Source organism: Pseudorca crassidens, chromosome 10, assembly GCF_039906515.1.
Source record: "Pseudorca crassidens isolate mPseCra1 chromosome 10, mPseCra1.hap1, whole genome shotgun sequence".
NCBI lineage: Eukaryota > Metazoa > Chordata > Mammalia > Artiodactyla > Delphinidae > Pseudorca > Pseudorca crassidens.
This window is the reverse complement of record NC_090305.1, coordinates 101,127,213-101,154,532: the sequence shown is the minus strand read 5'-3', so window position 1 is coordinate 101,154,532 and position 27,320 is coordinate 101,127,213. Positions and strand designations below refer to the sequence as shown.

The 27,320-nt window shown below is 50.5% G+C and overlaps 1 protein-coding gene across 4 annotated transcripts in view; it reads right to left on the bottom strand.

The window, feature by feature from the left end:
* The window catches only part of SLC6A11 (solute carrier family 6 member 11), a 120,394-nt gene that overhangs the window by 77,936 nt on the left and 15,138 nt on the right, over window positions 1–27,320 (bottom strand). For all 4 annotated transcript variants that reach the window (XR_010947170.1, XM_067755458.1, XM_067755460.1 and 1 more), the window contains exon 5: window positions 18,728–18,860. Coding sequence is in view for 3 of the 4 variants with exons in the window: in XM_067755458.1 (XP_067611559.1) it covers window positions 18,728–18,860 (133 nt within the window). In the remaining variant the exon portion in view is untranslated. The remainder of the gene's footprint in view (window positions 1–18,727; window positions 18,861–27,320) is intronic.

Sequence of the window (27,320 nt, the reverse complement as noted above, 5' to 3'; positions counted from 1 at the left end):
TGAATGAGCCAGACCCAGACAGTGACAGTCATGACGAAGGACCATTGGGGGGACAGCAGCAGTGGGAGCTCAGGGACACAGAGGCAGCTCAGGTGGCAATGTGTCGCCAGAGAGGTCCTCCTGGAGCTGGGCTTTGAAGGGGAACAGGCTGTCCTGTTGCTCCCAAGGAGTCCTGATCTAGAACATGCTGTGTGAATACATTCTTTAGAACAAGAAGGGTCGGCGCACAGGGCGCTTCAGCCTAGGAACCTCACCTCTAGGAAAGAAACAAGATCTGCATGGTGGCAGGGAAGCCGTGTCCGGAGGGGACAAGAGACTTAAAGAACAACCACATGCACAAAGATTGCGGAGCCCAATTCAAGTCCTTGTCCACAGGATACCTAAAAAAAAAAAAAAATCACTGGAAGGGGGAGTCTGGTGTTTAAGCCTATTTCATGGTGAATTAAGATGAGCGAGAGAGTCAATGCTATTGATTTTTACACATCTCCACCACGAAGACCACAAAAATGAAAACGAATCCCCCGAATAGCCCAAGAACATAAATATTCCATGCAGTGCCCAGCCAAGCTTCCACCAGCATTAGGAGCTATTATTTACGGCCTGGAAAAGACACTGGTACCTTGGCTTATAGAGATTTAAACACCATCCATCTCTCTTGGACTAGAAGGCTGCTGTTGCCATGGCAACCAAGGGCACCATGAAAGCACACCCCTAAATCCCGGGCAAGGGTTTACTGGTGCAGGGAGGTTATCGAACAAGAAACACCACTCCATGTCCTCTTACTTTAGTCTTCAACACACTCTTAGTGATGGAGGGGAGAGGAGAGCGTCCATGCTCAGGGGCTGTGTCTGCAGCCAGAAAGGGCAAGATGCTGCCTGGATCCTGTAAGCATCACCTGTTCCCTAAGACAGACAGCTTCTCATCCATCCCACAGGGCAACGACTGGGGGGCTCTCCTGGGCCCTTTCTCAGGCGTCCTGAGCAACACGGGTCCTTCCCAGACCACCTGTGCTAGCTGCAACACGCTCCTTCCAAAACAGCTTCATTGGTTGAAAGAAGAATCCATGCTTGCCTCCTGTTCTTGCCTCAGGTGATGGCCATCTGTCTTGTTTCCCAATTCTCCACTCAAGGGCCGCTCCCCAAGGACACCAGGGCACCTCATTAACGGACACGTCTTTCTCCCAGTTCCCAGCTTAAAAACTTTCCCCCATTAGATGCTTCTGCATTCCTGCTTCCTTTCCTCATGTTTTAGTCTTTTACCAGTTCATTTTTTCACACATTCTTTCCATCAATTCATCAGCCAGTCAGCCAACTCTGATTAGCATCTGTCATGTGCCAGTTACTGCAGTAGGCATAGAGGATGCGAAGGTAGATCAGGAGCGAGCCCTGCCCTCTGGCTGTCATGGTGGCTGCTTGCTGGGTCTGCAGATTTCTAAGCGGTTTCCCGGAAGTCCGGCCTCCTCCCACATCTGTTCTTTCTCTACACACTCCCGTGGCTTTTCTTACCTACTCCTGCGGTTCTTGGGGCCACTGATGTGCTCATGATCCTCAATGTCTCTCACCAGCCCAGTGGTATCTCTTGAGTTTAAGACCCATACTTTCAACACCCTTTTGTGTACATCCACCTGGATTTCCTACCTACAACCTCATGCTCAAAACAAAAATTGTTACTTTCTCCCTCAATCTGTTCCTCCTTCTGTGTCTCTTTCTTGGATAATAGTGTCACCTACACGACAACCTCACTGTGTCCTCTTTGAGTTCAACTTCTGAACTCAAACGAATAAAGCCTTTGAAAGGGAGAGACGCACAGTCGGGATCCACTGCCCTGCAGCCCCGATGCTGCCCTCCCCAGGCGTGGCCAGCTGCAGGGGGCCCTCCCTCTCCTACTCTCTTCCAGGTCCCCCCCGCAACCAGCCTTTCTCTACTTCCCAGAGAACTCGGCTTCCTCCACCGCTCATCTCCCCAAGTCCCATATCTTTACGCCTCGGTCCTCTTGAATTCTCTCCCTGGGTATCCCACCCGTTCCCAGAGCTTTAATTCCATCAACTCTAAAATGCGTTCTTTTAGCACTATTTATCTTGTTGTCTCTGAAATCAGGATGTCCCCCAGGTGGCATGTAGTTAGCACTCTCTGAGTGTAAGGGACCTGGCTCAGAGCTGATCCTTTCATCATCACTTTGGCTGAGTTACGGGCTCTGTTGGTTAAAATATTTTAAATCAATTTAATTTAAATCAATTGCTGTTTGATGTTTAGAACGTCTTTTTAAAAGATTACACTGTGTTTCACAGACAGAGGGTTCAAGTTGATACTGTAAAGCAAATATAAATCATTAGAGAAATGATCACGATCCTGTATTTTCTTGCAGAGAAACAACCAAGTACTTTATGGATCTGAGAAGATACGCACCAGTAGACGAAGCTGGGTTATGCTGTTACTGCAGTATATGCAAACTGATCGCTGTCGTACCTCAAACAATACACCTGCAGACAGGAGAACCTGCCGGTTCCTTTGGGAGAGTTAAATAATCTTCAAAGCAACAAGAGTCCGGTGTGGTTATTTCATGTGTCACAAAGGAATAACCAATGTGAAGGTAATGTAGAGCAGATTAACTAGCAGTATTTCTGCTTCTGACGTACATCCTTCTTCACCGGACGTATTATGTACCTTCTGGCATATAAAATAACAGTGTAACTTAGAACAGGTAAAATATGGCACGTCAGACGTTTCTCATCTTTTGGGGGACACAGGCCCTTTTGAAAATCAGATGATAGCTATGGACTCATACCCTAGAAAAATGTACTTATTCACATGATCCCATCATTATTTTTAAGAATTTTTTTTTGATGTGGACCAATTTTAAAGTCTTTATTGAATTTGTTACAATATTGCTTCTGTTTTTTTATGTTTTGGTTTTTTGGCCGTGAGACACGTGGGATCTTAGCTCCCCAACCAGGGATCGAGCCCATACCCCCTGCATTGGAAGGCGAAGTCTTAACCACTGGACTGCCAGGGAAGTCCCCTGATCCCATCATTTTTATACAATTCCGAGGGGTTTCAGGGCCCCCCCCACCCGAAGCATCCCTGGGCCCCAGGTAAAGAAATCCTAACACACAAACTGATGACTCTACTCCACATCCCTCTGTCCGAGCTCCAGGCTTCCTGTCCACCACCCGGACATCTCCACTTGCCAGTCTCAGAGGCACTGCAAACGTAACGGGTCCCCAAAGAGAGGCATATCTCCCTCAGTTCCGGCCCAACTTCTCCCTCCCCTGACACCACCCCAACTCACTCAACAGCTCCACCAAGCGCGGGCACTCAAGCCAGGAAGCTGCTTGGACTTCTCTGCCCCCGACACCCTCTGCGTTCAGTCACCGAGGGTGGATGCTTACCCTTGTGTATTTCTCAAACCGTCCTCTTCTCTCTGAAAGCTGCCACCACCTCCCACCGAACGACTACTATGTGGAATGCAGCCTCAGGTCCCATGCACCCATTCCCCATGCCACAAGCATGGTGGCCTTTCTCTAAAGAAAGCCCGGTCACGACACTCCTCTGCTTTAAGCCCTTTGTGGCTCTCCACCACTTGCATCTCACTAGGTGCCTTCCTAAGCCACCCCTGCCTGCCACTCCAACCCGTCTCCCTCCGTTCCCTGTCAAGGACTGTGCACTGGCCACCCTGAACTTCTTTCTGTTCCTTTCCTGAGCCATGACCCCCCACTCCACCCTCTCTCTGTACCAGCCCACACTTTGCACAGGGACCACATCTTAGGTATTTGCCTCTGTGTCTCCAGGACTTACCAGGGTGCCTATAATCCAGTAGGTGTTTAATAAATGCATGTTGAAGTAACCTTAAGGCACATGGTTCCATAAAACACTAATGCAGTACTAAATGCTCTCCTGAGGCAGAAAAACAGAGAGGGTTCTGGTCCCAGCTCTGGGGCCTTGAGCACGTTACGGCACCTCTCCAAGCCTCAGTGTGCACATCCAGAAAATGGGAATGAAAACATCTACTTCAAAGTGTTGTTGCAAAGGTTAAACAATTTAAGATAAGTTGGCAGTTGCTGCAAAAGCAGTATTGTCACCTAAAGGGCAACCTGGAGACACACAGGGCTATTTTAGGTGACCACAAAGACTGAGGGTCAGCATTTAATGACTCAGGCCTAGGAAAGCTGGCAATCCTGCATGCACGGGGACAGTCCCGCACAATACTGCCCTGTTTTTCATGATTTCTAAACGTGCCCCCAGACACTCATGGGTGTGGGTTGCTTATAATTATTAAGCCTAGAATCTGATTCTGCTTTACATATAACCTCAAAGTATATTTCACTTCATTTTAATATAAACTGAATTTTCCAGAAATGCAATTACCATATAAATTGAAGGTGGATGGTACTATCTTTTATTCAGTGCTTTACCAAATGTTATCCATCATTTAAGAAGATCACGTCACTACCGGCGATGCCACCAGTGGAACCTGAGTAGCCAGTGCCACTCCCTTCTATGAGTCCATGTTTGTAGCCATGGTATTCACGGAGATTCTATAATAATGTAGGTGCTAGCTCTTATTTCAAGATGTAAAACGTAGAGGAAAAGTACAGACAACATGTGGCTCTCCCATCTCGCAGCCAAATGCAATCACTCGAGGGTGGTGCTGGTGCCCGTCGACTGGATTATGTCTGTGTCTGAGCCTTTACATGTTGAAACACATGTTGTTTTATTATAAGTTGCTTCCTTTCTGCTTTTCCTTTAAAATACAGCTGGGATATTATACAGATTTTCTCAGACCTACCTGTGCTGGTAGATTATTTATGACTTGCACTTCTAGGTGGCAAAGGTGTTACAATCCTCACCATCAACAGGGGTGCTGGGTCTATAAACGGGGCTCGTAAAGGCTGTGGTGCCAGTGCTGGCACAGAGGCAGCACTGGTTTCCCGGTGTCAATACAATGACCGTCAGAGCACCGGGCCAGTCATAACTGTTACACAACATACTTGTGATTCAGGGCCACAGCAGTGTCTGGCTTCTGCAGAGTGAGTTACTACCTGCTCCAATGTTCTCACTGGGGGGCTCTCGTTTATTACCCACGGGCGGCTGTCCAACAGGAAGGAAGGCAGCTGCTGCCCAGCACAGAGTGCAATGTGAGGCGTGTCGGGGACCCCTCCACTCTCCTCAAATACATCCTTGCTCAAGAACTCTCAATGGCTCCCCATTGCCCACCTGCCCACGGGACCTAGTCTAGCCCGACCCTGGAGTCTGGCCCAGCCTATCGCTTCCAACCTCCACAGCCATGCTTGATGGTCCCTTTCCTTACCCCTCCTCCTGCACATAGCCATCCTTCAGCGTGAAGCTCACGTCCCACCTCTCCCAGGGGCACTTTCCAGACAGCTCTGGGCCACAGCAACTTCTTTATCCAAACTCTGTACCAGCACTGACCGAGCCATCATTTGACAGTTCATCTATACTACAAAATGCTGTTAATTATCTTCAAGTGAGTGAATCCAATCTTACTGCCCCACTAGACTGAAAACTCTTTTAAGCTGGAGAATGAGTTTATAGAAATTACAAGCCATAAAATAAAAACAATAGCGATTTGTGTGTTTACTGTGTGATAAGCAGATAATTTAAAGGCAGCACCTCACTTAAGCTTCACAGCAACCCAACGAGATGGGTCCTCTGACTGCCCCCAGTGAAGGCTGAGGAAACAGCTCAGAGGCAAAGAAAGGCCCACCCCCAGGGTCATGCTGGAGGCAGAGCTGTGATGCAAACTCCTGTCCGCCGGGCTCTGCTCTCTCCCACCCTCCCACCACCGGTGGGCCTGTAGTGAGCACTCGGGCCGGGGGGCGGCTGAAGGTTCACTTACTGAGGGCTCTGCATTCACCAGTGGGAAGAACAGTGGTTGGGGATCGGCTTCCACCTTGGCGGACCTGGGTTCGAATCCTGCCTCTGCTAGCCACGTGACCCATGCCCATCACCTACGCCTCCGGGACTTAATTTATAAAGTGGGCGTGCTGACCCTCACCTGACTGTCTGCTGTAAAGTTAAATTAGACAATGAACAGAGAGTGCCGAGCCCAATGTCAGGCATACAGTAGGTGCTCTGTAAAAGGCATTTCCTTAGCTTGGGGGAGGACCCGAGCTTTGAACCTGGGCAGCCTGACCCCTTAGCTTCTGTGCCCCCTGCTCATCTCCCTGCACCCCCTCGACCTGCAGTCACCCTCCATTTGCTCATCATCCCCAGAGAGGGTCTCGCACCTACAGCTGCACACAGGTCACACGCAGCTGCCATCCACCCTGCCTCCTTTTCCACTTCTCTCCCCCGAGAACGGTTTTCCCTCTGCTGTTTCTTTAGCCACAGGGAGGGCAGGGGGCGGGCAGGGCGGGGAAGAGAGCTTGGTCGTGTGACTGCCAGGAAATGCTTTAGAACTTTCACCTCAATCAATCAAACAGGTCCTAGCATGTGACAGGCATCACACACTTGTTGGCTGATTGAATCAACACGTGATAGTTCCCAGCACCTACCACGTGGGCTACCCCGGGGACAGAGAAATGCACAAGGGCCCCCGACAAGCCAGGGGTGCTCTGTCAGCATACACAAAGAGGAAGAAAGAGGGAAGGAAAAAGGGAGGAGGGAGGACAAAGGATGTAAGCTAGCTTTTTGGCCTTTGTACGTGGTTCCTTTTACCTGGAATCTCCTTCCTCCTCTGCCTTTGGGTAATTAATAACCACCCGTACCTCCCCAGCCAGCGTGGATCCCACTGCTTCCTGCATTTATCCCCAGCACAGTGATATTTTGTAACTGCCTGTTTACCTGTCTTCTAAACTCTAGCCTCTAAGGTTGTTTAGAGTTGATATCTGTGGTCCTGGGCACAGGACACGGTACACAGGACATGTTTAATAAATATTTGCCCTACAGGGTAGGAAATCACTCTGGGCCCACAAGCCCAGCAGTCACGAGACAACGAGAGGCAAACTCAGGGCAGCCGGATGCTGCCGAGGTGAGAGCCTCGGAGTGAAGAGAAAGCCGCGAAGGATGAGGGTGCGAGGGGCCCCTGAAGGCTTCCTGGAGGAGAAGAGACAGCAGGAGGGTGAGAAAGCAAGAGCTGGAAGGGGGCAAAGTGCCCCCGGTCACCCTGCTCATCTGTCAAGTGAACATGGAGAAGGGAGCGCTGGTGGAAAGTGGGGACAGGGAGGCGGGTCTGAGGGAACAGGTGTTTGGGGTGAAGGAGATTTACCTCTTTCATCCAATCCTAACATTTCCCAAATGCCAGGACCGGACTTGAGCTGGGCGTTCAACCATGAGCATCTGGGCGTGAGGAGAGAGACGCTGGAAGCCCGGCAGGAAGCAGGGGGTGGGAAGGGAAAGTAGACAAAGATTCTTGGGGCAGATAAGACTGATTCTGGCAGAGGTTTCACACCCTGTCGCCTTCCTAGCAAAATGATCTCCCATAGGGAAGGAAAGCCACATGAATCAAGCACTCCCATTAGCATTTTCAACGACTGGAAAAACTGTAAGTATCTTGAGTCCAGTAAGTCATGGAAGAGTTTACGATGTCATGAAAGATTTATTCAATGGAATTTAAAAATCGTCTTTTGGCAAAATGGGGGCAGCAGGAAGGCTCTGTGATGAAAAAGGCAAAACATTCAATTCTATCATGTTATGATTAAATGAGGTACAAACTATGGTTATACGAAATGTGTACAAGGATTGGAGGGCAACAGGGAAGTGATTTGGGGGGGACCATTTTTCAGTTTGAAATAGCTATTGTTACATATTCTTTGGGCAATTTTTAAGACTCAGAGTAGGTGCTATAGATGCTGGGAAGCTATGGTGGAGTTCTGAGGGAACAGGTACGTAACGAAAGCCATGGTTAAGAAAGCAGAGTCTGGCAGTGGTCAACACGCGGCCTGGGTCTGGGTGGCCTGCTGTGCCAACATCCGGGGGTGAGGTGGGGGGCACGTGGATGAAGGTGCTGGGAAGGCTCTGCTAGGTGGCTAGGCTACAGTCCCAGTTATGCAAGCAAACACTAATCTGGGTGTTGCTGTGAAGGTGTTTTATAGATGTGATTAAAGTCCATAATCAGTTGACTTTAAGTAAGGGAGATTGTTCTAGATGATCTGGGTAGGCTGATCCAATCGGTTCAAAGGCCTTAAGAGCAGAACCAAGGTTTCCCTAATGGAGAACGCCCACCTGTGGGCATCGTTTCCTGCAGAGAGCTACAGCCCACCCTCTGGATGCCAGATTTGCCCTGGCAGCCCTCACCACCACCAATTCCTCAACGGAATCTCTGAATACGTATCTCCTGGCTCTGCTGCTCTGGTTGAATGCTGACCGACAAAGATGGCCACAGGGGTGGGGAGCAGAGGGGATCTGCAGACACCCTGGTGGGAGACAAGCGCAGTGGAGTGACGGACGCCTCCACAACACGCCAGTCCCCTGCTTAGCCCCCAGCCTGCATTCTGCATAGGCTCACGCCATCCCTCACTGCTCCCCCAGATGTCTCTTTGGGCCTTTGCCTGTCACTGTTCCCACCACATCTGTCAGAGCCAGCCCACCCGTCACCTGCCCGGAGCCTCCTGGACATGCTGACCCCTCCCACCCCACCCCCGGCATGCTCTGGCTGCCAGGCCCCCAGGACGCAAAAGTTCTCTCCCTAGTGACACCAGCGCAGCCCCCCCACCTGTCACTGCACCCGTCACGCTACCCTTGAAAGAAGGGGAAACGGAGGCCCAGGGAAATGGAGTAACACAGACAGCCAGGGAGGGCGGTGGTGGCCGCACTAACTCACGCCGCTGGCAGGTTGTGGGGCAGGACTCTTGACACCAAACGTCGGCTCATTCCATCCTTCATCACTAGCTCTGTCTTCAGCTTCTCTGCCCAATTCTGGAGGGCAGGGTACACAGCTAGCAATTCTTTTAAACTCCCCCTTGCAGTGCTCAGCCTGGTGCTAATATTCAGGAGGCTCAACATAAATACTTCTGCCCGTTTCTGGTTCAGCCCATGACACCTCGCTTGGTCTCACGTGGAGTGCAAAGCCGACTTGACTCCTTGACGCTGCCATGCGGGAGGGCGGCTCGTTTCCCAGGGAGACGGCCGCACGTGGATGGGCTGCGGGCAGGGCCGGGATCCCCGGGGCGCTCCAGAAGGGTTAACAGCGCCCACTCCCCTTGGGCCCCCCTCTGTGCTCCGAGGGCTTTCTCAGGAGGCGGCCAGCCCCGCGGGACCCCTCCCACCCAGAAACCACTCAGACTTTGGGGGGCCTTTGTGCTTTAATAAAGACGGTATTACTGAGTCGCAAAGCTTCCCTCCTCTCCAACCCTCCTCGCTGCCAGGGTTCCCGCTAAAGGTGAAGCGCCGTCATTCAAGGCCAAAGAAAGGGCTGAATCAAGACGCTAAACTCTTTTGACTTAATGTTACAATCTACGGCTCTCCCCGGACCAGTTGTGTGAGAAGCGCTCCCAACATCGCACAAAGGCCCCTCAGCAGTGGCTTGGGGTATCCTCGGGCTCTGGGGGCGGAGGGCAGGGGATCTCCTTGCGGGGCTCTCTGCATGCATCTCATGAACGTTCTAGTTTCCTCTCTGAATGCAGACAGCAGCCGGGCGCTGGAAGAGCCCCACCACCAACGCCGTCCCCGCTTGCTTCAGGCTGCAACAAAGGCCACTTGAGGGCCGAGAGACAGCACTGCCCAGTTCCTTTCCTGGGCCTGTTCTCTCCCCTTTCACACATCTTTCCCTTTCATTCCCCCCTGCCCCCTTTACTCCTGCTTTATGCCTCATTGAATCCATCAGCCACTTTATGGGGCACTCCTGAAGCATATATTTTCTGTGGGGGGCTCCTGAGGGTTTCCCTGCTGGCAGCTCCAAACCCCCTTGGTGGTAGTGGGAGGGAGGGAGAAAAAGGCACACACTCGAGGGAGGAGCCACGGATGGCCCCTCCAGGCTGCATCTCCGTCTGGCAGGTCTGGGATAAGCTGGAGGCAGCAGGCACCCTCACCGGCCAAGAGGCCCCACCCTGCTCCTCCCTGCTCCCGAAGGGGTGTGATCCCTCACGATCTTAGGGCGAGCAGCTTAAGCCCCGTGAGCCTTTGTCTTCCCATCTGTAAAATGGGGATAGCAATCGTGCCTTTCTCATAGGGTTGTCTTAATGGCTCAGCGGGCTAATGTAGCAAGCGCCTTGGAACAGGGCCTGGATCAAAGTGCCACTGAAACATCTGATTTACCACTACCATCACGCAGAGGACGCGGGCTGTTTAAGGGCCCTTGCACAAATGTAACGGAAACAGGCTGTGGTTATCAGTGGGAAGACAGGTGAAGGGGAGTAAGAGGTACAAACTACTAGGTATAAAATAAATGAGTTACAAGGATGATGTAAGTACAGCACAGGGAATATAGCCAATATTTCCCAATAACTTTATATGGAGTATAATCTATAAGAACATTGAATCGCTATGTTGTACACCTGAAACTAATATTGTAAGTCAACTACACTTTAATAAAAGAAAGAGTCCTTGTACTACCTCCAACGCCTCTACTTGTTTGTGAATGAAGGAAGGAAAAGAAAAAAATAAATCAATTCAAGGCTATTTGCAGCTGTTTCTGTGTGAGTGTGTCTGTGTGTGTTTTCTTCTTTCCTGCCTTGGTGTCCTGGAGCTCTGAAAAGAATAAGAACAGTGGCCTAAAGCAGTGAACAGGCAGGATTCTGCTTAAAACCCCAGATAATCCTGCAGCTTCCTTTAAAGTGGCACTAGGAGGAGGCAGGGAAGAGGCCAGAACTGTTTTTGTAGCACCCTCCCCTCCCAACCACTGCTCCTGGAGACCAGGAAACGAGGGGGAAAAATCCATAAATCATCCTCTGAGAGGAGGACAGAAGAAGGAACCGCCAGGGGGACAGAGCAAAGAACAGCGGCCAGCTGGGCAGGGAGTGCGGGTGGCATGAGGGGGCACCTGACTAGCTGGTGGGCAGGGAGGGCTGCCTGCAGAGGGCAGAGCATCTAGGCAAGAGCTGGGCAAGCCGCCCCATTCAAAACTCAAAAGAGAGAGAAAGGTCTTAGACTCCTGTGCAGCATCAGGTCCCACCGAAGGAGGACGCCACACCAAAAGGTGTCTCTGATCGGACACTTCTCTCCATCCCGCTGCACCTTCCCCCTGGTCACCCGCTACTAGAGCTCCCCAGCCTCTCCGCTCCCACCCGTCCATTGTCCACGAGTAGCCAGAGCCAGCTTTTCAGGATGAAAGTCAGATCGTGCTACCCCTGCTTAAAAATTTTCAGCGGCTCTCCACGGCCTTTAGAATAAAATCCCCGACCCTTCACCATGGCTGTTAGTCTGTCCCCTGCCCCATCACGTGCTAACATCGACTCCATCTGGCCTCCACCTTTACTTTGCCTCTCAAATTCACCGAGTCCTTCCCACTTGAGAATTTCATCTGCGCTGCTCACCAGGCCAATCCCTTCACATCCTTCCCATCACAGATGGGGGCCTCTCTCAGGGAGGCTTTCCTGGTCCCCCCGTGAGAATGTCTCCTGCCCTAATTCTTCCCCCTCAAGGCCCCCGTCCTCCGCCCACAGCGTTTCTATAGCTGCTTGTTCTCCATCTCCCCCACCAACAGTCAGCTTCACAGTCTGACTCGCTCACCACTGAAAAGAGCCCCCAGCCTGGTACCTGGCACACAGTAGGTGAGCGATAAACATTTAATGAATGAACAGAAGAATCAATGAGTAACATCCATAGCAAGTGAGCATTTGGGTACAAGAACCAGAACATTTAGGAGCTGGAAAGGCTGGGGTGAGATTTTAAGATTCCTTCAGAAAAGCTCTCCATTGCAAAAAATCACTGTAGCTTTTCAGCATCTGAAGTGGTCCACGTTTGGGGTGACAGCAGTTTAGGTGTTAGTTTCTTGTTACATGGCAAATAGTTTGCATTAATTAGTTTAACAGAGGAGAGATCCATGAACTTTTTCTGTGAAGGGCCAGATAGTGAATATTTTAGCCTTTGTGGGTCACACAAACTCTGTTGCAACTACTCAGCTCTGCCATTGTAGTAGCACAAAAGCAGCTGAAGGCAACGCAGAAACATATGGATGTGGCTGTGTTCCAATAAAACTTTATTTACAAAAGCAGGCCATAGGTGAAATCTGGCCAAAGGCCAATGCTGACCGATCCCCGGGTCGGACTAAGGCCTAGCAAAGCCACAAGAGAAGGACACGTAGTAAGGACCGTTTTTTTCAGTCTTCAAAGAATATGCATAGCAGGGACTAGGCTATCACCATTCCCTAACGTTGCTTCCATGCTGTAGGATGACAACATAGAATAAAGACAGGAGCACCTCGAATTTATTTGAAATTATTGTTTCATAGAACATAAAGGATTTCAGTTGTGTCATTCTGCATGTCAGCAATATGTTTGTGCAAATGGGAAGTTCTAAGAGCAATTTTCACTCTGGAGGTCCTGGGGAGCTACTGTTGAATGTCTAGGTGGGTGGCTGAGTGGATGGACGGACAATAAAAATGGACAAGACAGGATGCTTTCTAGGGTGATTACAAAGTAGACTTGGTCAACAACTGGAGAGGTTAGGTGAGAAGTTGTCAAAACAAGTTAGTGGTTTGAGGCCTATGAGACCAGAGGGAGGACCTGGTGGCGGCGATGGGCAAGATGGATTTGGTGGGCAAATAAAAAAAAAAAAAAACAAGGAAAGAGCAAAGCCAGTCTTTTCAACAAATGGACATCCACATGCAAAAATGAATCGAGACACACACCTCACACCCTTCACAAAAATTAACTCAAAACGGGTCATAGATCTAAATGCACAACTATTAAACTCCTAGAAGATAACATAAGGGAAAACCTAGATGACTTTGGGTATGGCAAAGACTTTTAGATAAAATACAACACCAAAAGTACAATCTATGAAAGAGCTAGTTGATAGGCTGGACTTCATTAAATTAAAAACGTCTGTTCTGCAAAAGACAATGCCAAAAAAATGTGAAAACAAGCCACAGACCAGGAGAAAATATTTTCAAAAGACCCATCTGATAAAGGACTGTTATCCAAAATACACAAAGAGCTCTTAAAACTCAACAATAAGAAAACAAACAACCGATTTCAAAATGGGTCAAAGACCTTAACGGACACCTCACCAAAGAGATATACAGACAGTAAATAAGCATATGAAAAGATGCTTCATATCACCTGTCATCAGGGAAATGCAAATTAAGACAATAAAGAGATACCACTACATATCTATTAGGATGGCCCACATCCAAAACGCCAACGATGCCAAATGCTGGCAAGGATGCAGATAACAGGCATTCTCTCATACTGCTGTTGGGAATACAAGATGGTACAGCCAATTTGGAAGGCAGTTCATGGTTTCATACAAAACTAAGCATGCTCTTACCATAAGAACCAGCAGTCATGCTCCTTCATATTAATACAAAGGAGTTGAAAACATATGCCCGTACAAATGCTTGCACGCGACTGTTCACAGCAGCTTTACTCCTAATTGTCCAACTTGGAAGCACCCAAGATGTCTGTCCATAGGTGAATGGATCAACAAACTGTGGTACGTTCAGACAGTGGAACATTACTCAGTGATAAAAAGAAATGAGCTATAAAGCCATGAAAAGACATGGAGGAAACGTAAATGCACATTACTAAGTGAAAGAAGTCAACCTAAAAAAGCTACATACAGTATAATTCCAATGATATGGCATTCTGGAAAAGTCTAAACTATGGAGACAGCAAAAGACTGGTTTTTTTGTGTGTGTGTGTGGTTGCCAGGGATGGGGAAGGGGGAGATGAACAGGTAGTGCACAGAGGATTTTTAGGGCGATGGGACTATTCTATATGATACTATAATGGTGGATTCATGTCATTACACATTTGTCCAAACCCACAGAATGTACAGCACCAAAAGTGAACCCTAATGTAAATTATGGACTTTGGGAGATTATGATGTGTTTAAGTAGGTTCATCAGTTGTAACAAATGTACCACTCTGGCGGGGGATATTGATAATGGGGGAGGTTATACAGTGTTGGGGGCAGGGAGTGCATGAGAAATCCCTGTACTTTCTGCTTCATTTTGCTGTGAACCTAAAACTGCTCTAAAAAATAAAATCTTTAAAAACAAAAAACAAGGACACAAGAAAATCACAAAGATGTCTCCATGTCTTAGCCACTTGATTTCCATTATCAGTTGAAAATGATTATCATCCAGAAGAGGACCAGTTATAAACAGCCTGGAAGTTTCCTCCTGAAGAAAGCAAGTGTTTCAGAATCCTATATTTTCTCAGGACTTGATATACGATTGAGAAACGTTCTTATTTATTTTGTTAATCCAGACTTGTGAGGATTTCCAATATTGTCCAGAGAGAGAAGAAAAATAACCTTGTAGAACTAAAACCAGGGCAAGAAAATAAATGGCTTACTAAGCCCCTGCCACGCGCTCAGAAATCGGATCCATGTGTTCTCGTTGAACCTGGACGTGAACCCACAGCTGGAGGTATGAGAACAGATGAGTACCAGGCCTAGGGAAGGCAGACAGATCTGGATTTGGATCCCAGTGCCGCTCTTCCCAAGCAGGGTGGTCTTAGGCAAATCTCGTGGCCTCTCTGGGCCTCCACTGCCTTATTTATATAATAGGGTTTGGACTTAAACCCTCCCAGCTCGGACAAGCTATATTCTAACATTCCAGAGCCAGTTCTCCGCCATTAGAAGCCCCACGTTCATAGGACCCGACTGTCTAACTGTTCCCCAGTGTGTCCCAGCACCTCGCAGGGAGGCCCTGCCCAGGCAGGATTCATCTGTTCCTCAAATGTTCACTAAGCAACAGCCATGTGCCACTCGCTATGTACCAAAGCTGGAACCTAGCTACTCTCTCTCCAGCCAGAGCAGCTTCTTCTGAGAGTTGATGTTGCTTGCCCTGACTCTGGGAGATGCTGCATGCGGGCCTCTGTGATGTCAGAAGGATGAAAAGCACTGAGGAAGGCACAGGAGGTGATGGAGTGAAGGTCACATACAGCGATTGTCCTTGGTGGGAGCAATGACGCCAACACAGCGTCGGGGCCCACACACCGCCCCTCGGGCCGCTAGAGAGCACTGCTACACCTTCACCTATCACCTTGCCACGGCTTCATCTGTGATCTGCTTATTTGTGATGTGATCCGAAATCCCTACTTACAGAGCCACCTGCCAAGAGGCTGAGCCTGCAGCGTCTGCATGAACTCCTGAGCAGGGGATGGGCTCTCAATTGAGTTAAGGCTGGGGTTATAATTTTTGCCTTGGAGACAGGATGCGGCCAGGAACTTTTTCCAAGTTAATGAAATTTCAGAAATTTCTGGTGCAGCCCAGGTATGGAGAGCACGCTGGAACTTGGGATGCAGAGGAAGAGCCAACTCGGGCGTGGCCTGGACAACAGCAGGAATATGGAGTTCTCGCTGCTTCCTTCAACTGACTCCTGAGGGCGGCTCTGGCCAGGGTCCCGCAGGCAGGCGGCAGGGGCAACCTCTGCCCACTCAGGAAGACTCAGATGACCCTGTGTTTATTTTTAACTGTTTTTGTACAAAATCGAAAAGCCTTTGGACACCGGGCTCATGTTCAAGGTGAGATGAATGATAAACAGTAACAAAAGCATCAGACCCTCTCCTGAGGAGCCCACATGCTGATCCGGGCTCTCCTGGTCTCCCCAAACTGTCAGATGTGACCTATAGAACCTTGTCATTTATAAACAGCCAGGGAGCTGGGCCACCAGACCAGGTCCTAACCTGACACTTAACTCACTGTGAGACCATGGACAAGTCCCTTCTCCTCTCTGAGCCTCAGTTTCCTCATGCATAAAATACGGGTGCAGATGGACCAGATAATCTCTAAGGAACCTCACAGGTCCAGCAAACCACATCTCATCCTGGACACTTACCCTGGTCTTGGGCATGAAACATGGGGAAGAGCCCATGAAACCCAGTCTTGAGGAAAATACTGAATTGTTCATACGACTTCAGCATTTCCCTTAATAGCCCCATTTAGATCCAGCTGCAACCAACAATCATAGAGCACCTACTATGTTCTAGGCAGTCTCGTTAATGGCCTCTTCATAACCAATCCGCGAGGAAACGGTCATTGCCCTCAGGTCACAGACGACAGGAATGATGGTCCACTCACCCAGAGGCATGGGCTATGTGGTCACCGAGGCTTGGGGTTAATCCCGGCCCTCCCCTCCCTACCTGAGTGTCCTTGAGCAAGTTACGTAACCCCGCGAAGCCTCAGTTTCCTCATCTGTAAAATGGAGATAATGCTAGCCCCTGCGTCTCATGGGGTTGTTTCAAGGTCTGAATGGAAGGGGCATCTGAAGTACTTAACAACCGTCACCTTGCCTTCCCTAAATCTTCTCTGAAATCTCTCGGAACATAGCTCACCGGTTCTTCCTTGATACTTGGTCCCTGCCTTAGGATTCTCTGACACACAGGCTCGATGTCCCAGCCAATGGCAAATGGCCCCACTGGGGACTGAGCTTCCTCCTGAGGGCCAAGTGGAATGAAATTCTGCCGTGGCCCAGGTCCAGGCCCGAGAGCCCAAAGCCACACATGCACGTGGACAGCCCATGCACGCACCCGCACCAAAACCTCATCACTGCAGCCCTCGCCGGCCCAGCACGGACTCGCAGAAAGGTGGTCATCACAGTAGGAGCAATAAGAGCACCACCCATGATACCTCCTCCCTTTTTTCTATGGTTCACAAAGCACGTTCACATATGTCACCTGGGTAGGGTAGAGGCGGTGCTTTATTTATCTTTACATACCCACTGAATAATGCTAGGTATTAAGCAGATTCTCAGAAACTACTTCTTGAATGAATAAGTTTTATAACAAGATGTTTTTAAATCACCGTCTACTCAGCACATATGATCAGTTCCCCATTCTGCTAAGTGCTGAAATTGCAGCCTTGCATCTCACTCCCACAACCATCCCTGAGACGAGGTCACTCATCAATCCCTGTTTTGCAGAAGAGGAAACAGGCTCAGAGAAGTTAAATGATGCACCCAAAGTCTCAGCCAGTGAGAGAGAGAGACCTGAGATGTGGACCATGGTTCCAGACCCTGGTTCTCACCCCCTCCAGTCTTTCTCCTCTTCTTTAGCCAGAAGAGGCAGCAAGGGGGGCATGGGGGCAGGATGCATGTAGTCGATAATGCAATGAATTTTATGCTTGGAAAAACAAAAAAAATCCTATTGTCTTTAAGACACAAACCAGAGAAAGCAAAGATCAGCAAAATCACCTCGGCTGAGGGGACATGAGAGTCTCTGTTCTACTCTCCGGTCCCTGAGGCACAGCTATGACGACTTTCTAGCCCATCCTTGGCCTCCTTATAGCCCACAGCACGGGGCTTGTTGGTATCTCTTCTGTGTTCTCCTAAGCCCCTCCTGCAGGTCTGCCCACCTCCCACATTCTAGCAGTTTCCTCTTCATCTCACCTACCCCTGTGGGAGCCAAGGGGACCATCTTTTGCAAAACGTCCCGGAGTTATTAAGTTCCTATTTCCTTGGACGTTTTGTCTTCACCCACTGCCCCAGCCAATAACTTAGAATAAAGTTTATGAGCAACTGCCTACCAGAAGCAGGCAGGCGGGGAGTGACACGGTCAGGGTGACACAGGCATTTAAAAAAAGTCTGATTTTCCTCTTTTCCACAAATGAGGAAACTAACGGCATTGACGCTCAGCCACAGGACCAGGGGTGATGGAAATGGTGGGGACGGGTCAACCTAGTATCCCTAGAAGCAGGTGGCTGCGGCCCAACTCAGCCCAATGCTACTGGGTAGGCGTGCAAGCCCAGCGTGGCCCAATCTTCCAACTCAGCCCACGGCTACCGGGCAGGTCATCAATCCCAGCATGGCCCAATCTTCCAACTTTCCGAGGGACAACAGAGTCCTACTTCTTTTTCCACATATTTCACATGAAACTTCCTGATTTCTGAACGTTGGTAACTAATTCTCCCCCGCCTCTTTTCTTTTTGATATGATACAGGAGTGGGCTGGACTTGGCCATGAGCTACACAGTTATAACCTCTAGTGAGACTTGTGGTACAGATGGCTGTACTCATCAGGTGGCCCTTTGCTGCCCTCACTTCTAAGCCTCCCTGGCGGTTGGTAAGCCTGGGCCTTAGGCTCAGGCCAGTGGCCTGTGAGTGGAAGAGCCGCAGTACCTTCCAGGCCAGGGCAGTGCAGAGCTGGCTGTCTCCCCCCATTTCTCCTCCCCTGTGAGGCACTGGCCCTGGAGGCCGCCTGCTGCAGCCGGCACAGCAAGGCTACAAGATGGAGGCTGGTGAGAACTCGGGATCTGTAGCGGAGGCGCCCAGCACCACCTGCCCTAGCACACGCCTGGAGTGCAGGTCTTCATTACAAAAACCCCATGGTAGTAGTTCAGCATTTCCTGCTTTCCAAAGCACCTTAACTCTACTTTCCTTATATGACTCTCGACCCAGTTAGAAAACAGGACCAGGCTCTATTATTTCACAGGTGAGCAAACTGAGGCTCAGAAGGTAGAACCGAACACCCCGAGGTGTGTGGCAAACAGGCGGTGGACTGGGATTCCAGCTCTGGACTCCTTGTCTAGCACTCCTCCTAGCCCCCAACTCAGGAGCTGGCCTTCGCCACATGAGCCCCCTGGCATTCTCTGGGTCCCCTGTGGCTTGTACAAGGACGACTCGCCCCTCCCCTGCCCACGGCTAGCTAAAGATCCACCTCTTACTTTTCCTGTGGACTTGGTCCCCTTCCAGATGCAGAAGTAACAGATGGTCCAGGCTGCCAGCAGACACAAGGCCAGCTCCCAGCGAAGGTTCCCGATGTGCTCGATCCCATCTGAGATGGCCAGGACCCGGCGCCTGCAGAAGGGAGGGCAGAGAGTCACGGGGGTTGGAGATAGCCCACACTGACCCCACCATAAGCAAAGCTAGTGCTGCAGAGGGGCAAGGACAGCCCACTCACTCACTCATTCGCCCACCATTCACCAAACTCAGGGCCGGGTGTGGGAGCCTCAGAAAGGAGAAAGACTCAGCCACAGCCTTCATGGATTCGCTCCATGGGGGATAGGATGCGGGTTAGCAGATGGTTTATGGAAACAGTATGGTAAGAGCTGCAATGGGAAGAAGCACAGGGACTTTGGGAAGACCGAGAAGTACCTAGCCCACCTCAGGGGTGCTGGAAGACGGCAGGACGGTCCATAAACATCCCCGGTCCCTCCCTCAGGGGAGATTACACAACCCTGCTGAACTCAACGGTGGCCAGAGGACTTGCTTTGGCCAGCGGCACACACTTCCCTTAAGATGGAGGCGTTCAGAGGCAGGCGGTGTGGTCCGCCATGTTCTCTTCGCCCTAGTGTGGCTCTCATAACAGAAGCATGTGTCAAGGTGGACCTCTAGAAGCCCAAGTTCCTAAGTGAGTACACGAGCCCTCCTGCCACCCCACATGAGCGGGGTGGCTTTTTTTAAATGCAAGAAGAAGCAAATTCTGCGGAAAGACAAATGCTGGATGATATCACTCTATGTGGAATCTAAAAAATACAACCAACTAGTGAATAAAACATAAAAGAAGCCGGCTTCCAGATACAGAGAACAAACTAGTGGCTACCAGTGGAGAGAGGGAAGGGGGGAGGAGCAAGACAGGGGTAGGGTTTTTTTTTTTTAAGGGGTTATTATGGGATTGTATAAATCATGGGTGTGAAAATTTTGACAATTGTAAAGTACTGTAGAACTTAAATAACCTTTCATTCAAAAAAAAAAAAAAGCCACAAAAACAAAAAGAAACCCAACTCTGTTGCTTCAAGCTACTAAGTAAGATCTTTGTTACTGCAGCATAACCCAAACTCTCCTGACTGCCACAGGTGTCCGAGAAAGCTTTCTGGAAGAAATGATATTTGAGCCAGATTTTGAAGGATGATAGAGTTTAGCCAGGAGAAGGAGGGGGTAAAGATTGTTTTAGGCCCAGGGACTAGCAAAAGCAAAGGCCAGAAAACGGAGCATGGGATACTTGGGCAACGAGGAAGCCCAGAGACCAGAAGCGAAAAGCAGGACAGATAAACAGAGGAGGCATCCTCGGGAGCCTTGAATAGTGTGCCAGGGGGACGGAGGGTCCCAGAGGGCCCAGGCCACAGGAGAGGGGGACCCTGGCTGCGCTGAGCCAACGTGATCAGCCATGGCCCTCCCTCAGACCCCACCAGTCCTTCAGGGCTGACACAGGCCTGGCTCCTACATCCCAGCCTGGGGTTTGTGTTTCTCTAAAGTCAGACTCGCCACGCTCCATATTGTGCAGAACCATGGCACCAACACAAACCCCCTCCACACTCGCTCCACGAACCCCATGCCGGCTGCCAAGCCACCCCCACCGGGCCACACCAGTCGCCTGGGCGCTCTGGGAACGTCCTTTGAGAAAGCAGCTCCCATCCCACCAAGCATGAAAGCCTCCCTCAGTGTCTGTCTCCCTGGGAATCCACTCGGGGCCTGATTTTGCATTAATTACTCAATGACACCAATTAGCGCTGGTCTGCAGGCTCCCTCCAGCCCCAGCCCCTGTCGGAGAAATCAGGCAGGCCCCCAAATAAAATTGGGCTGTGTGCAGCCGGGGATTTACCTGAAAGGAAGCCAGCTCTCACACCTATAGGCAGAAGGGGGGACATCTCCTAAATATACATTTATTGAGCATGTACTAGGTACCAGGCACTATATTAATACTGAGGATAAAAAGGCACGCATGGTATGGGGCTTGCCCTGTACTAGGATAAGTTGGACAAAAAAAAGTCCAAGTTATCTGAGAAAGAAAGGAGACAGCTGCTTAGCTATAACGGTTACTTTATTTGCTTCTTATATCTTAGCAGTCTTTGGCTTTAATTTGTTTTAAAATGACAGGCTGTATTAAATGAAACCTTTACGAGTATCTATCATTAAAACAGAGCAGCAGGACCCAGAGCATGGCCCTTGTGGGGTGCTTGCCAAAAATACAAAAACTCCTGTGGACCCACTGAGTCTGAATCCTTACAAAATGGTTCCCGGGAAGCTACCTTTTCCTATGTTTCCCGGAGGATTGCTCATGAAGAGCACGGCTTGAGCAACACCGCAGAAGGAGAATTTCCTGGTGTTGGAGGAATGATGCACAGACTCCAAGGGTTTTGTTTTGTTTGTTTGTTTCTGAGAGGACGAGGACAGGGAGTTAGGGATCCTCTGAGAGGGTACTGAAGGGATGTACTTTCTCCCCAGAGAAATACCCTGATGTGCCCATTCACTCCCCAAATTCTGCAGGAACTTCAGGGTGCTCACCAACTCCCCTGTCTCCAGACTTAGAGCCTCGCAGCCGAGGATGCATAAGTACCACCTTACAAACTGCCCCCCGAAGCTTCCCAAACACGCATCAGGTGGCGAATGGGAAAGGACAACCCAGAGCAGGAAAGAAAGCGGCTATGGCAGACGGAAATGCCCAGGGTACTCTCTGTGCCTGTCACTGCAGCCTCGAAATCTCCATTAAAGAAACACTGAGACAGGTCTAGCAGGGCTGTATGCACACCCATGCCCTCTGGCTGGTGAGGTTGTTTCCTGAACAGAGAATCTGAAAACTGGAAACAGCACAGGGACAGAGGGAGAAAGAAGGGAGCAGACCCGCCAGGAGAGAGCTGGTGCAGGCCCCCCTCTTCCACAGTTTGGATGCTGCAAACTTTTGAGTCATGCAGCTGGCTTCGGCGCCCTCTCGCCTAATTGAACAATCTAATTCCCAAAATGGGAAGCAGATTACTAAAAGCTATGCAGGATGAATTGCTCTTTTGTTCCACCAGACATTATTTGAACACATCCTCAAACTATTTTCTTTAGGTTTAACCAGCACTGACTCTAACTAGCAAGGGACATTGAGTTTCTAAAGAAAGGAGGCTCGGGAACCAGGTTCTCAGCCTGCAGGACTGCGGGGTTGTTTTCAAATCTACAAGGGCAGCCTTTGAGAGCATGGGAGCTGGGACACTCAACTCTGGAGACTTGGAGAAAGCACAGCTCTTCCTGGGAAAAAAACTTTCTTAATGACCCTCCCCCGTGAAGCGCCGGGACAGAAGAAAGGTCTGAATAAGGAAGAGTTTGCTGCCAACACCCTGGCAAAAAAGGACCCAGGAACAGACCTCCCGACACCGTTCAGGGGGCGGGAAATGTTGAAGACTGGATGGGGCCCTTCGGAAGGATTCATTTACCCGAGTAATACTGTGCACCTACTACGAGCCAGGCATGAAAGCAGGTTCTTCATGAAGCATTTTTTTCAGGCCATAAGACTATTTCTGGAGATTTCCACCCAGTACCTGGAGGTGTAGTGCCTCTGCTTCTCCAGCCCTGGGCACACACAGAGATGGCTGGGCTCAAAAGCCAGCTCTGCTCCTGACAAGCTATGTGACCTTGGGGAAGGGACGTCACCTCCTTTCCATAGGTTTTCAAGCAGGAACTCATCTCACCCTCCCAACAATCCTCGAGGCAGACGCAATTGTTATCATCATTTCAAAGATGGGGAAACCGAGGTGCCAGGCGATTAGGTAACTTGCCCAAAGTCATGCCGAGAGCAAGTGACGGGCGGGATCTGAACCCAGGGATCCTGGCTCCAGGGCCCAGACTTTCAGCTGCAGTGCTAGCTCCTAGATTCCCCCATGACACTAAGAGGTGTTTGGGAAGCTTCGGGGGGCAGTTTGTAAGGAAGCCCTTCCTTCCTTCTTTACAAGTTAAAGCCATGTTGAATGCACCCCCCCAAAGCTACCTCACGTGACTCCGTGCGCTGGGCAAAAGTAGTACACAGCACGCATCCTTCACGCATTTATGAATTTATTCAAGTGATACTTATCAAGGTGTTTTCAGTGTGTCAGGTACTGTGCTACACTTGGGGTCCTTCAAGAGCTCATGGTCCACAGGGGAAGACGGACAAGTGAACAGAGCAGAGTGTGGAGAGGGTCAGGACAGGGAAAAGCAGAGGAACCTCACTGCAGATCTGGCCAGTATCTGGATGTGGGAGCGGGGCTGTGGAGGCCCTGGAGAGTTAACAAAGAAGAGGGAGGCATTTGGGGCAGAAAGTCCACCAAAGGCAAAAGCCAGGAGGCTGGAACAAGGGCTCGATGTGCAGCAGGAAGCGGGGTAAGAAGTGGGGGCAAAGGATGAGGCTGGAGTGATGAGCAAGAGCTGGACTCTGAGCCTTGCTGAGGAGCTGGGGCTTCATCCTGAGGGTGATGGAAGCCGAGAAGAATCTTAAAAAAGAGGAAGACTCCATCAGGTGCATGTTTCCGAAAGCTCTCTTTGGCTGCATTGGAAAGACTGGAGGGTAAGGGTGGAATGGAGCAAGGTGCCCAGTGTGGAGACTTTTGCCTTAATCTGGACAATAAAGAGGGAAGGGCTGGACTAAGGTAGGGAAATGGCCCTGGAGGGGAACAGATGGGCTGGGGAGCAGCAGGGGTGCAAGGTGGCTGCCTGGGGGTGGCAGGTAGCAGGGAAGTTGGAGGTCCAGACGGACGCCAGGTTTGTACCTTCATGGATGGGGGTCATTAGCTGAGCAGGAATGAATTGTCAATCGGTGTAGAGGAGGAGGAGGTGGAAGGTCAATCTTTTTTTGTTTCGTTTTGTTTTGTTTTTTGCGGTACGCAGGCCTCTCATTGTTGTGGCCTCTCCCGTTGCGGAGCACAGGCTCCGGACGTGCAGGCTCAGTGGCCATGGCTCACGGGCCCAGCCGCTCCGTGGCATGGGGGATCCTCCTGGACCGGGGCACGAACCCGCGTCCCCTGCATCGGCAGGCGGACTCTCAACCACTGCGCCACCAGGGAAGCCCCGGAGAGTCAATCTTTTAGATAAGGTGATTTTGAGATGCTTGTGGAACACCCAGCCGGCTGCAAGGCCCAGAGGCAGCTGGGTGTCTGGGTACAAAGCTCACAATAGACATGCAGGCAGGAGATTCAGACCTGAGCCCTTGGCCATCAAGTGTCCTGGGAGAGCATGAGGCCGCCTGGGGAGAGCTGGAGAAACGGGAGGGAGAGTGCTGGCCACAGAACCCCCAGAACCCCATCACTTACAGGGCAGATGGAGGCTGAGAGGAGCCCTTTGAGGAGGCAGAGAAGGGTTAGGCATCCCTGAAGAAGGTGGCATCCCCAGAGGCAGAGGGAAAGGGCGTTCCAGGAGGGCAAGGAACCCATCTGCCAAGTGCCTCCAAGCGGCCTGGTGAGAGGGAGAGCGCTGCGGGATTCGGGGCCAGAGTGGCAGGTGAAGCAAGGAGAGCTGCCCAGCCCTGGCGGGGCAGACTTCAGACAGCGGCACGCAGGGAGCAGAGGGGAGGTGAGACCTGTTGAGGCGGCTCTTTGGGGAAGTTGCTCTGATGAGAATGCGAACTAGTAGTTCTTGGCCACAGGGCATCAGAGCTGTCTTACCTACACTTGTTTTAATTTTCAGGTTGGCATGACTGGGATACTTAATGGAAAAGAGCCAGGAGGGAGGGGAAGCTTCAAATGCAGAAGGGAATAGGGGGCGAGGGAGGAAAGAAGCAGGTAGAAGTCTCTGAGACGGGCAGCAGGGAAAGAATCCATGCGTGGAGACGTCATTTCTACAGGAAGAAGAGGGAAAGAATTGGGAATCCAAGAGGTGAGTTGAAAAGCAAACTATCCTCATTAAGAGACTCTCAGAGTAAGGAAAAAGAAGGAGCTGGTAGCAGAGGGGACTGTGGCAGGTGCCACCCAAGAGCCCTCACATCTCACTGCATTCAGTCCTCACACCAACATAACTACCATGAGGGCATTCGTATACCCATTCTACAGGTGGGGAAACTGAGGCCCAGAATGGCGAAGCAACTGGCCCAGATTGGGACCTGAAACCAGGTTCTTCTGATGGCCACACATCCTTCTGTCTCGGCAGAAGCTGACCCCAGAGAGAGGATGCCTCCCACTCAAGGCTTCTGCTATGTCCTCCGCAGTCTGAGGGAAGTGGCTGGAATCCGATCCTGCAACACCCTCACTGTCCTCTCTGTGTCTCACATACACAGAGGGGCTGAGTCCAGAGGGAAGGAAACAGCCTCATACCTGGCGCTTTCCTTCCACACACTAGCTTCCAGAGCCGAGAGTCATTTGACCAGAGAAAGCAGAGATGGAGTAGACCCTTCTCTCCCACCACCGCAGAGGGCCTGGGAGGGGCGCTGTGGGAACGGGTCCCAAGCCGACCGGGGAGGCCTCATCTCAGTGTCCAGCATGGAGTCGGCAAACGCATCACCTTTCTTTAACCTGCCATGGAGGGTAGCACTGCCAGGGACGCAGAGGCCGCCCTAAAAGCTGGCACTGAGGGACTGCGCTATAAATAGTCTTGCTCAGTCCTCCTTTCTGGTCTCCCAAAGCAACAAACAAAGACAGGCCATCACCCAAACAAATGCACCTTCCCTGCCCCCTCCATAATCCCTCCACCTTCGGGGTCCTGCTCTCACTTCCCCGGCCCAGTGCAGGCCCCCAACTCTCCCCGTGTACGGGGTCTGCTCCTGCAGAGCCCTCGGTCGAGGCCCTAAACTGAGCTGGGGACTCAGGGCAAGGGCCCTCCTAGGCCTCTGCATCATGCATTCACTCAGGAGCGTGACTGGATGCTACCTGCGCGTTGCTGAGGGCCCTAAGAGCAGGGCCTGCAGTGATGAGGAAGGCAGGTGAGTCCTGCCCTCAGGGAGGAGAAAGGTGATGACAAGGTCAGTGACAGTCTGCACTCCCTTCATGCTTACTGAGGCCAGTGCAACCATGATTCCTACTTTACTGATGGGAAAACTGTAGCTTAGGGCAGCAACATGCCCAGAAAGGCAGAGCCACATCTATCCAACTTCAGAGACAGTGCTCGGACCCATGGCCCCATCTTGGGGAAGATGGACTAGAAATTGTGTCACCCAGGGAAGACAACTAGGCAACGAAGCTGGTCTGTGGGGTCTGGAGCTCCCAGGCCAACTTCTTCTATCACTGCAGAAATCCTCCTCCCAGGTCGTGAGGAAGTCCCCTCCAGTCCCCTCCACTTTCCAGGATTCATTCCACGGTTCTCTCTGCCAAGAATGTCCCTGTAAATTCTCACATGCCTTAAAAATTCTGCCTGTCCTTCAAGCACCAGCTCAAATAATACAAAGCCTCACCAAGTGCTTCCTTGGTCCCCACCTGTACCCTGAGGAAGGGTCCCTCCTTCCCCATGAAGGTGCAGTGAGCATCTACACGCACCAGGCACTCCTAGGTCAGGGGTCAACAAACAGTTTCTGTAAAAGGCCAAATAGTACAGATTTAGGTTTCGCAAGGCATATCGTCTCTGTCCCAACTATTCAACTCTATCCTTGCAGTGTGAAAGCAGCCAGAGACAATATGTAAATGAACACTATGGCTGTCTTCCAATAAAACTTTATTTACAAAAACAGGCAGCAGATGGGATTTGGCCCATAGTTTCCTGACCTCTGTCCTAGGCTAATGCTTCCCAAATAACACTAATCCTTTAATACACCCTGAGGTCACACTGGGACCTCACTGAGAAATGGCTGCACATTATAGCCCTCCTTAGAGAGGCCCAATGCTCATTAGACTATTAAAGGCTCTGAGAAGTCCTGCAATAAAGACACCTCTATAGCTCTGTCTAACCCAATGTTTCCCAATCTTATTTAGAACTATTCCCCATTAAAGTGAAAATTAAAACCACAATGAGATACCACTAGGGTGCACCCAAGAGGACGGCTGTAATCAAAAGGACAGACAACAGGGCTTTCCTAGTCGCACAGTGGTTGAGAGTCCGCCTGCCGATGCGGGGGACACGGGTTCGTGCCCCGGTCCGGGAAGATCCCAGATGCTGCAGAGCGGCTGGGCCCGTGAGCCATGGCCACTGAGCCTGTGCGTCCGGAGCCTGCGCTCCGCAACGGGAGAGGCCACAACAGTGAGAGGCCCGCGTACTGCCAAAAAAAAAAAAAAAAAAAAAAGACAGACAATGATAAATGTCCTCAAGAATACGGAGAAATGGAACCCTCACATATTTCTGGTACGAATATAAAATGTTCTGGCCACACTGGAGAAGTCTGGTAGTTTGTTAAGAATTTAAACATAAAACTCAGCCATTCCACTCCTAGGTTATTCAAAAAGAGCCCAAAACTGAAAACCACCCAAATGTCCATCAACCAATAGACAAACTGGGGTCGATCCATACAATGGAATATTATTCAGCCACGAAAAGGAACAAAGCAGTGACACACGCTAGAATATGGATGAACCCTGGAAACATGATGCTAAGTTTCATGAGGACAGTGACAGAGACCACACACTGCATGACTCCACTGAATATGCAACGTCCAGACTACACAAATCC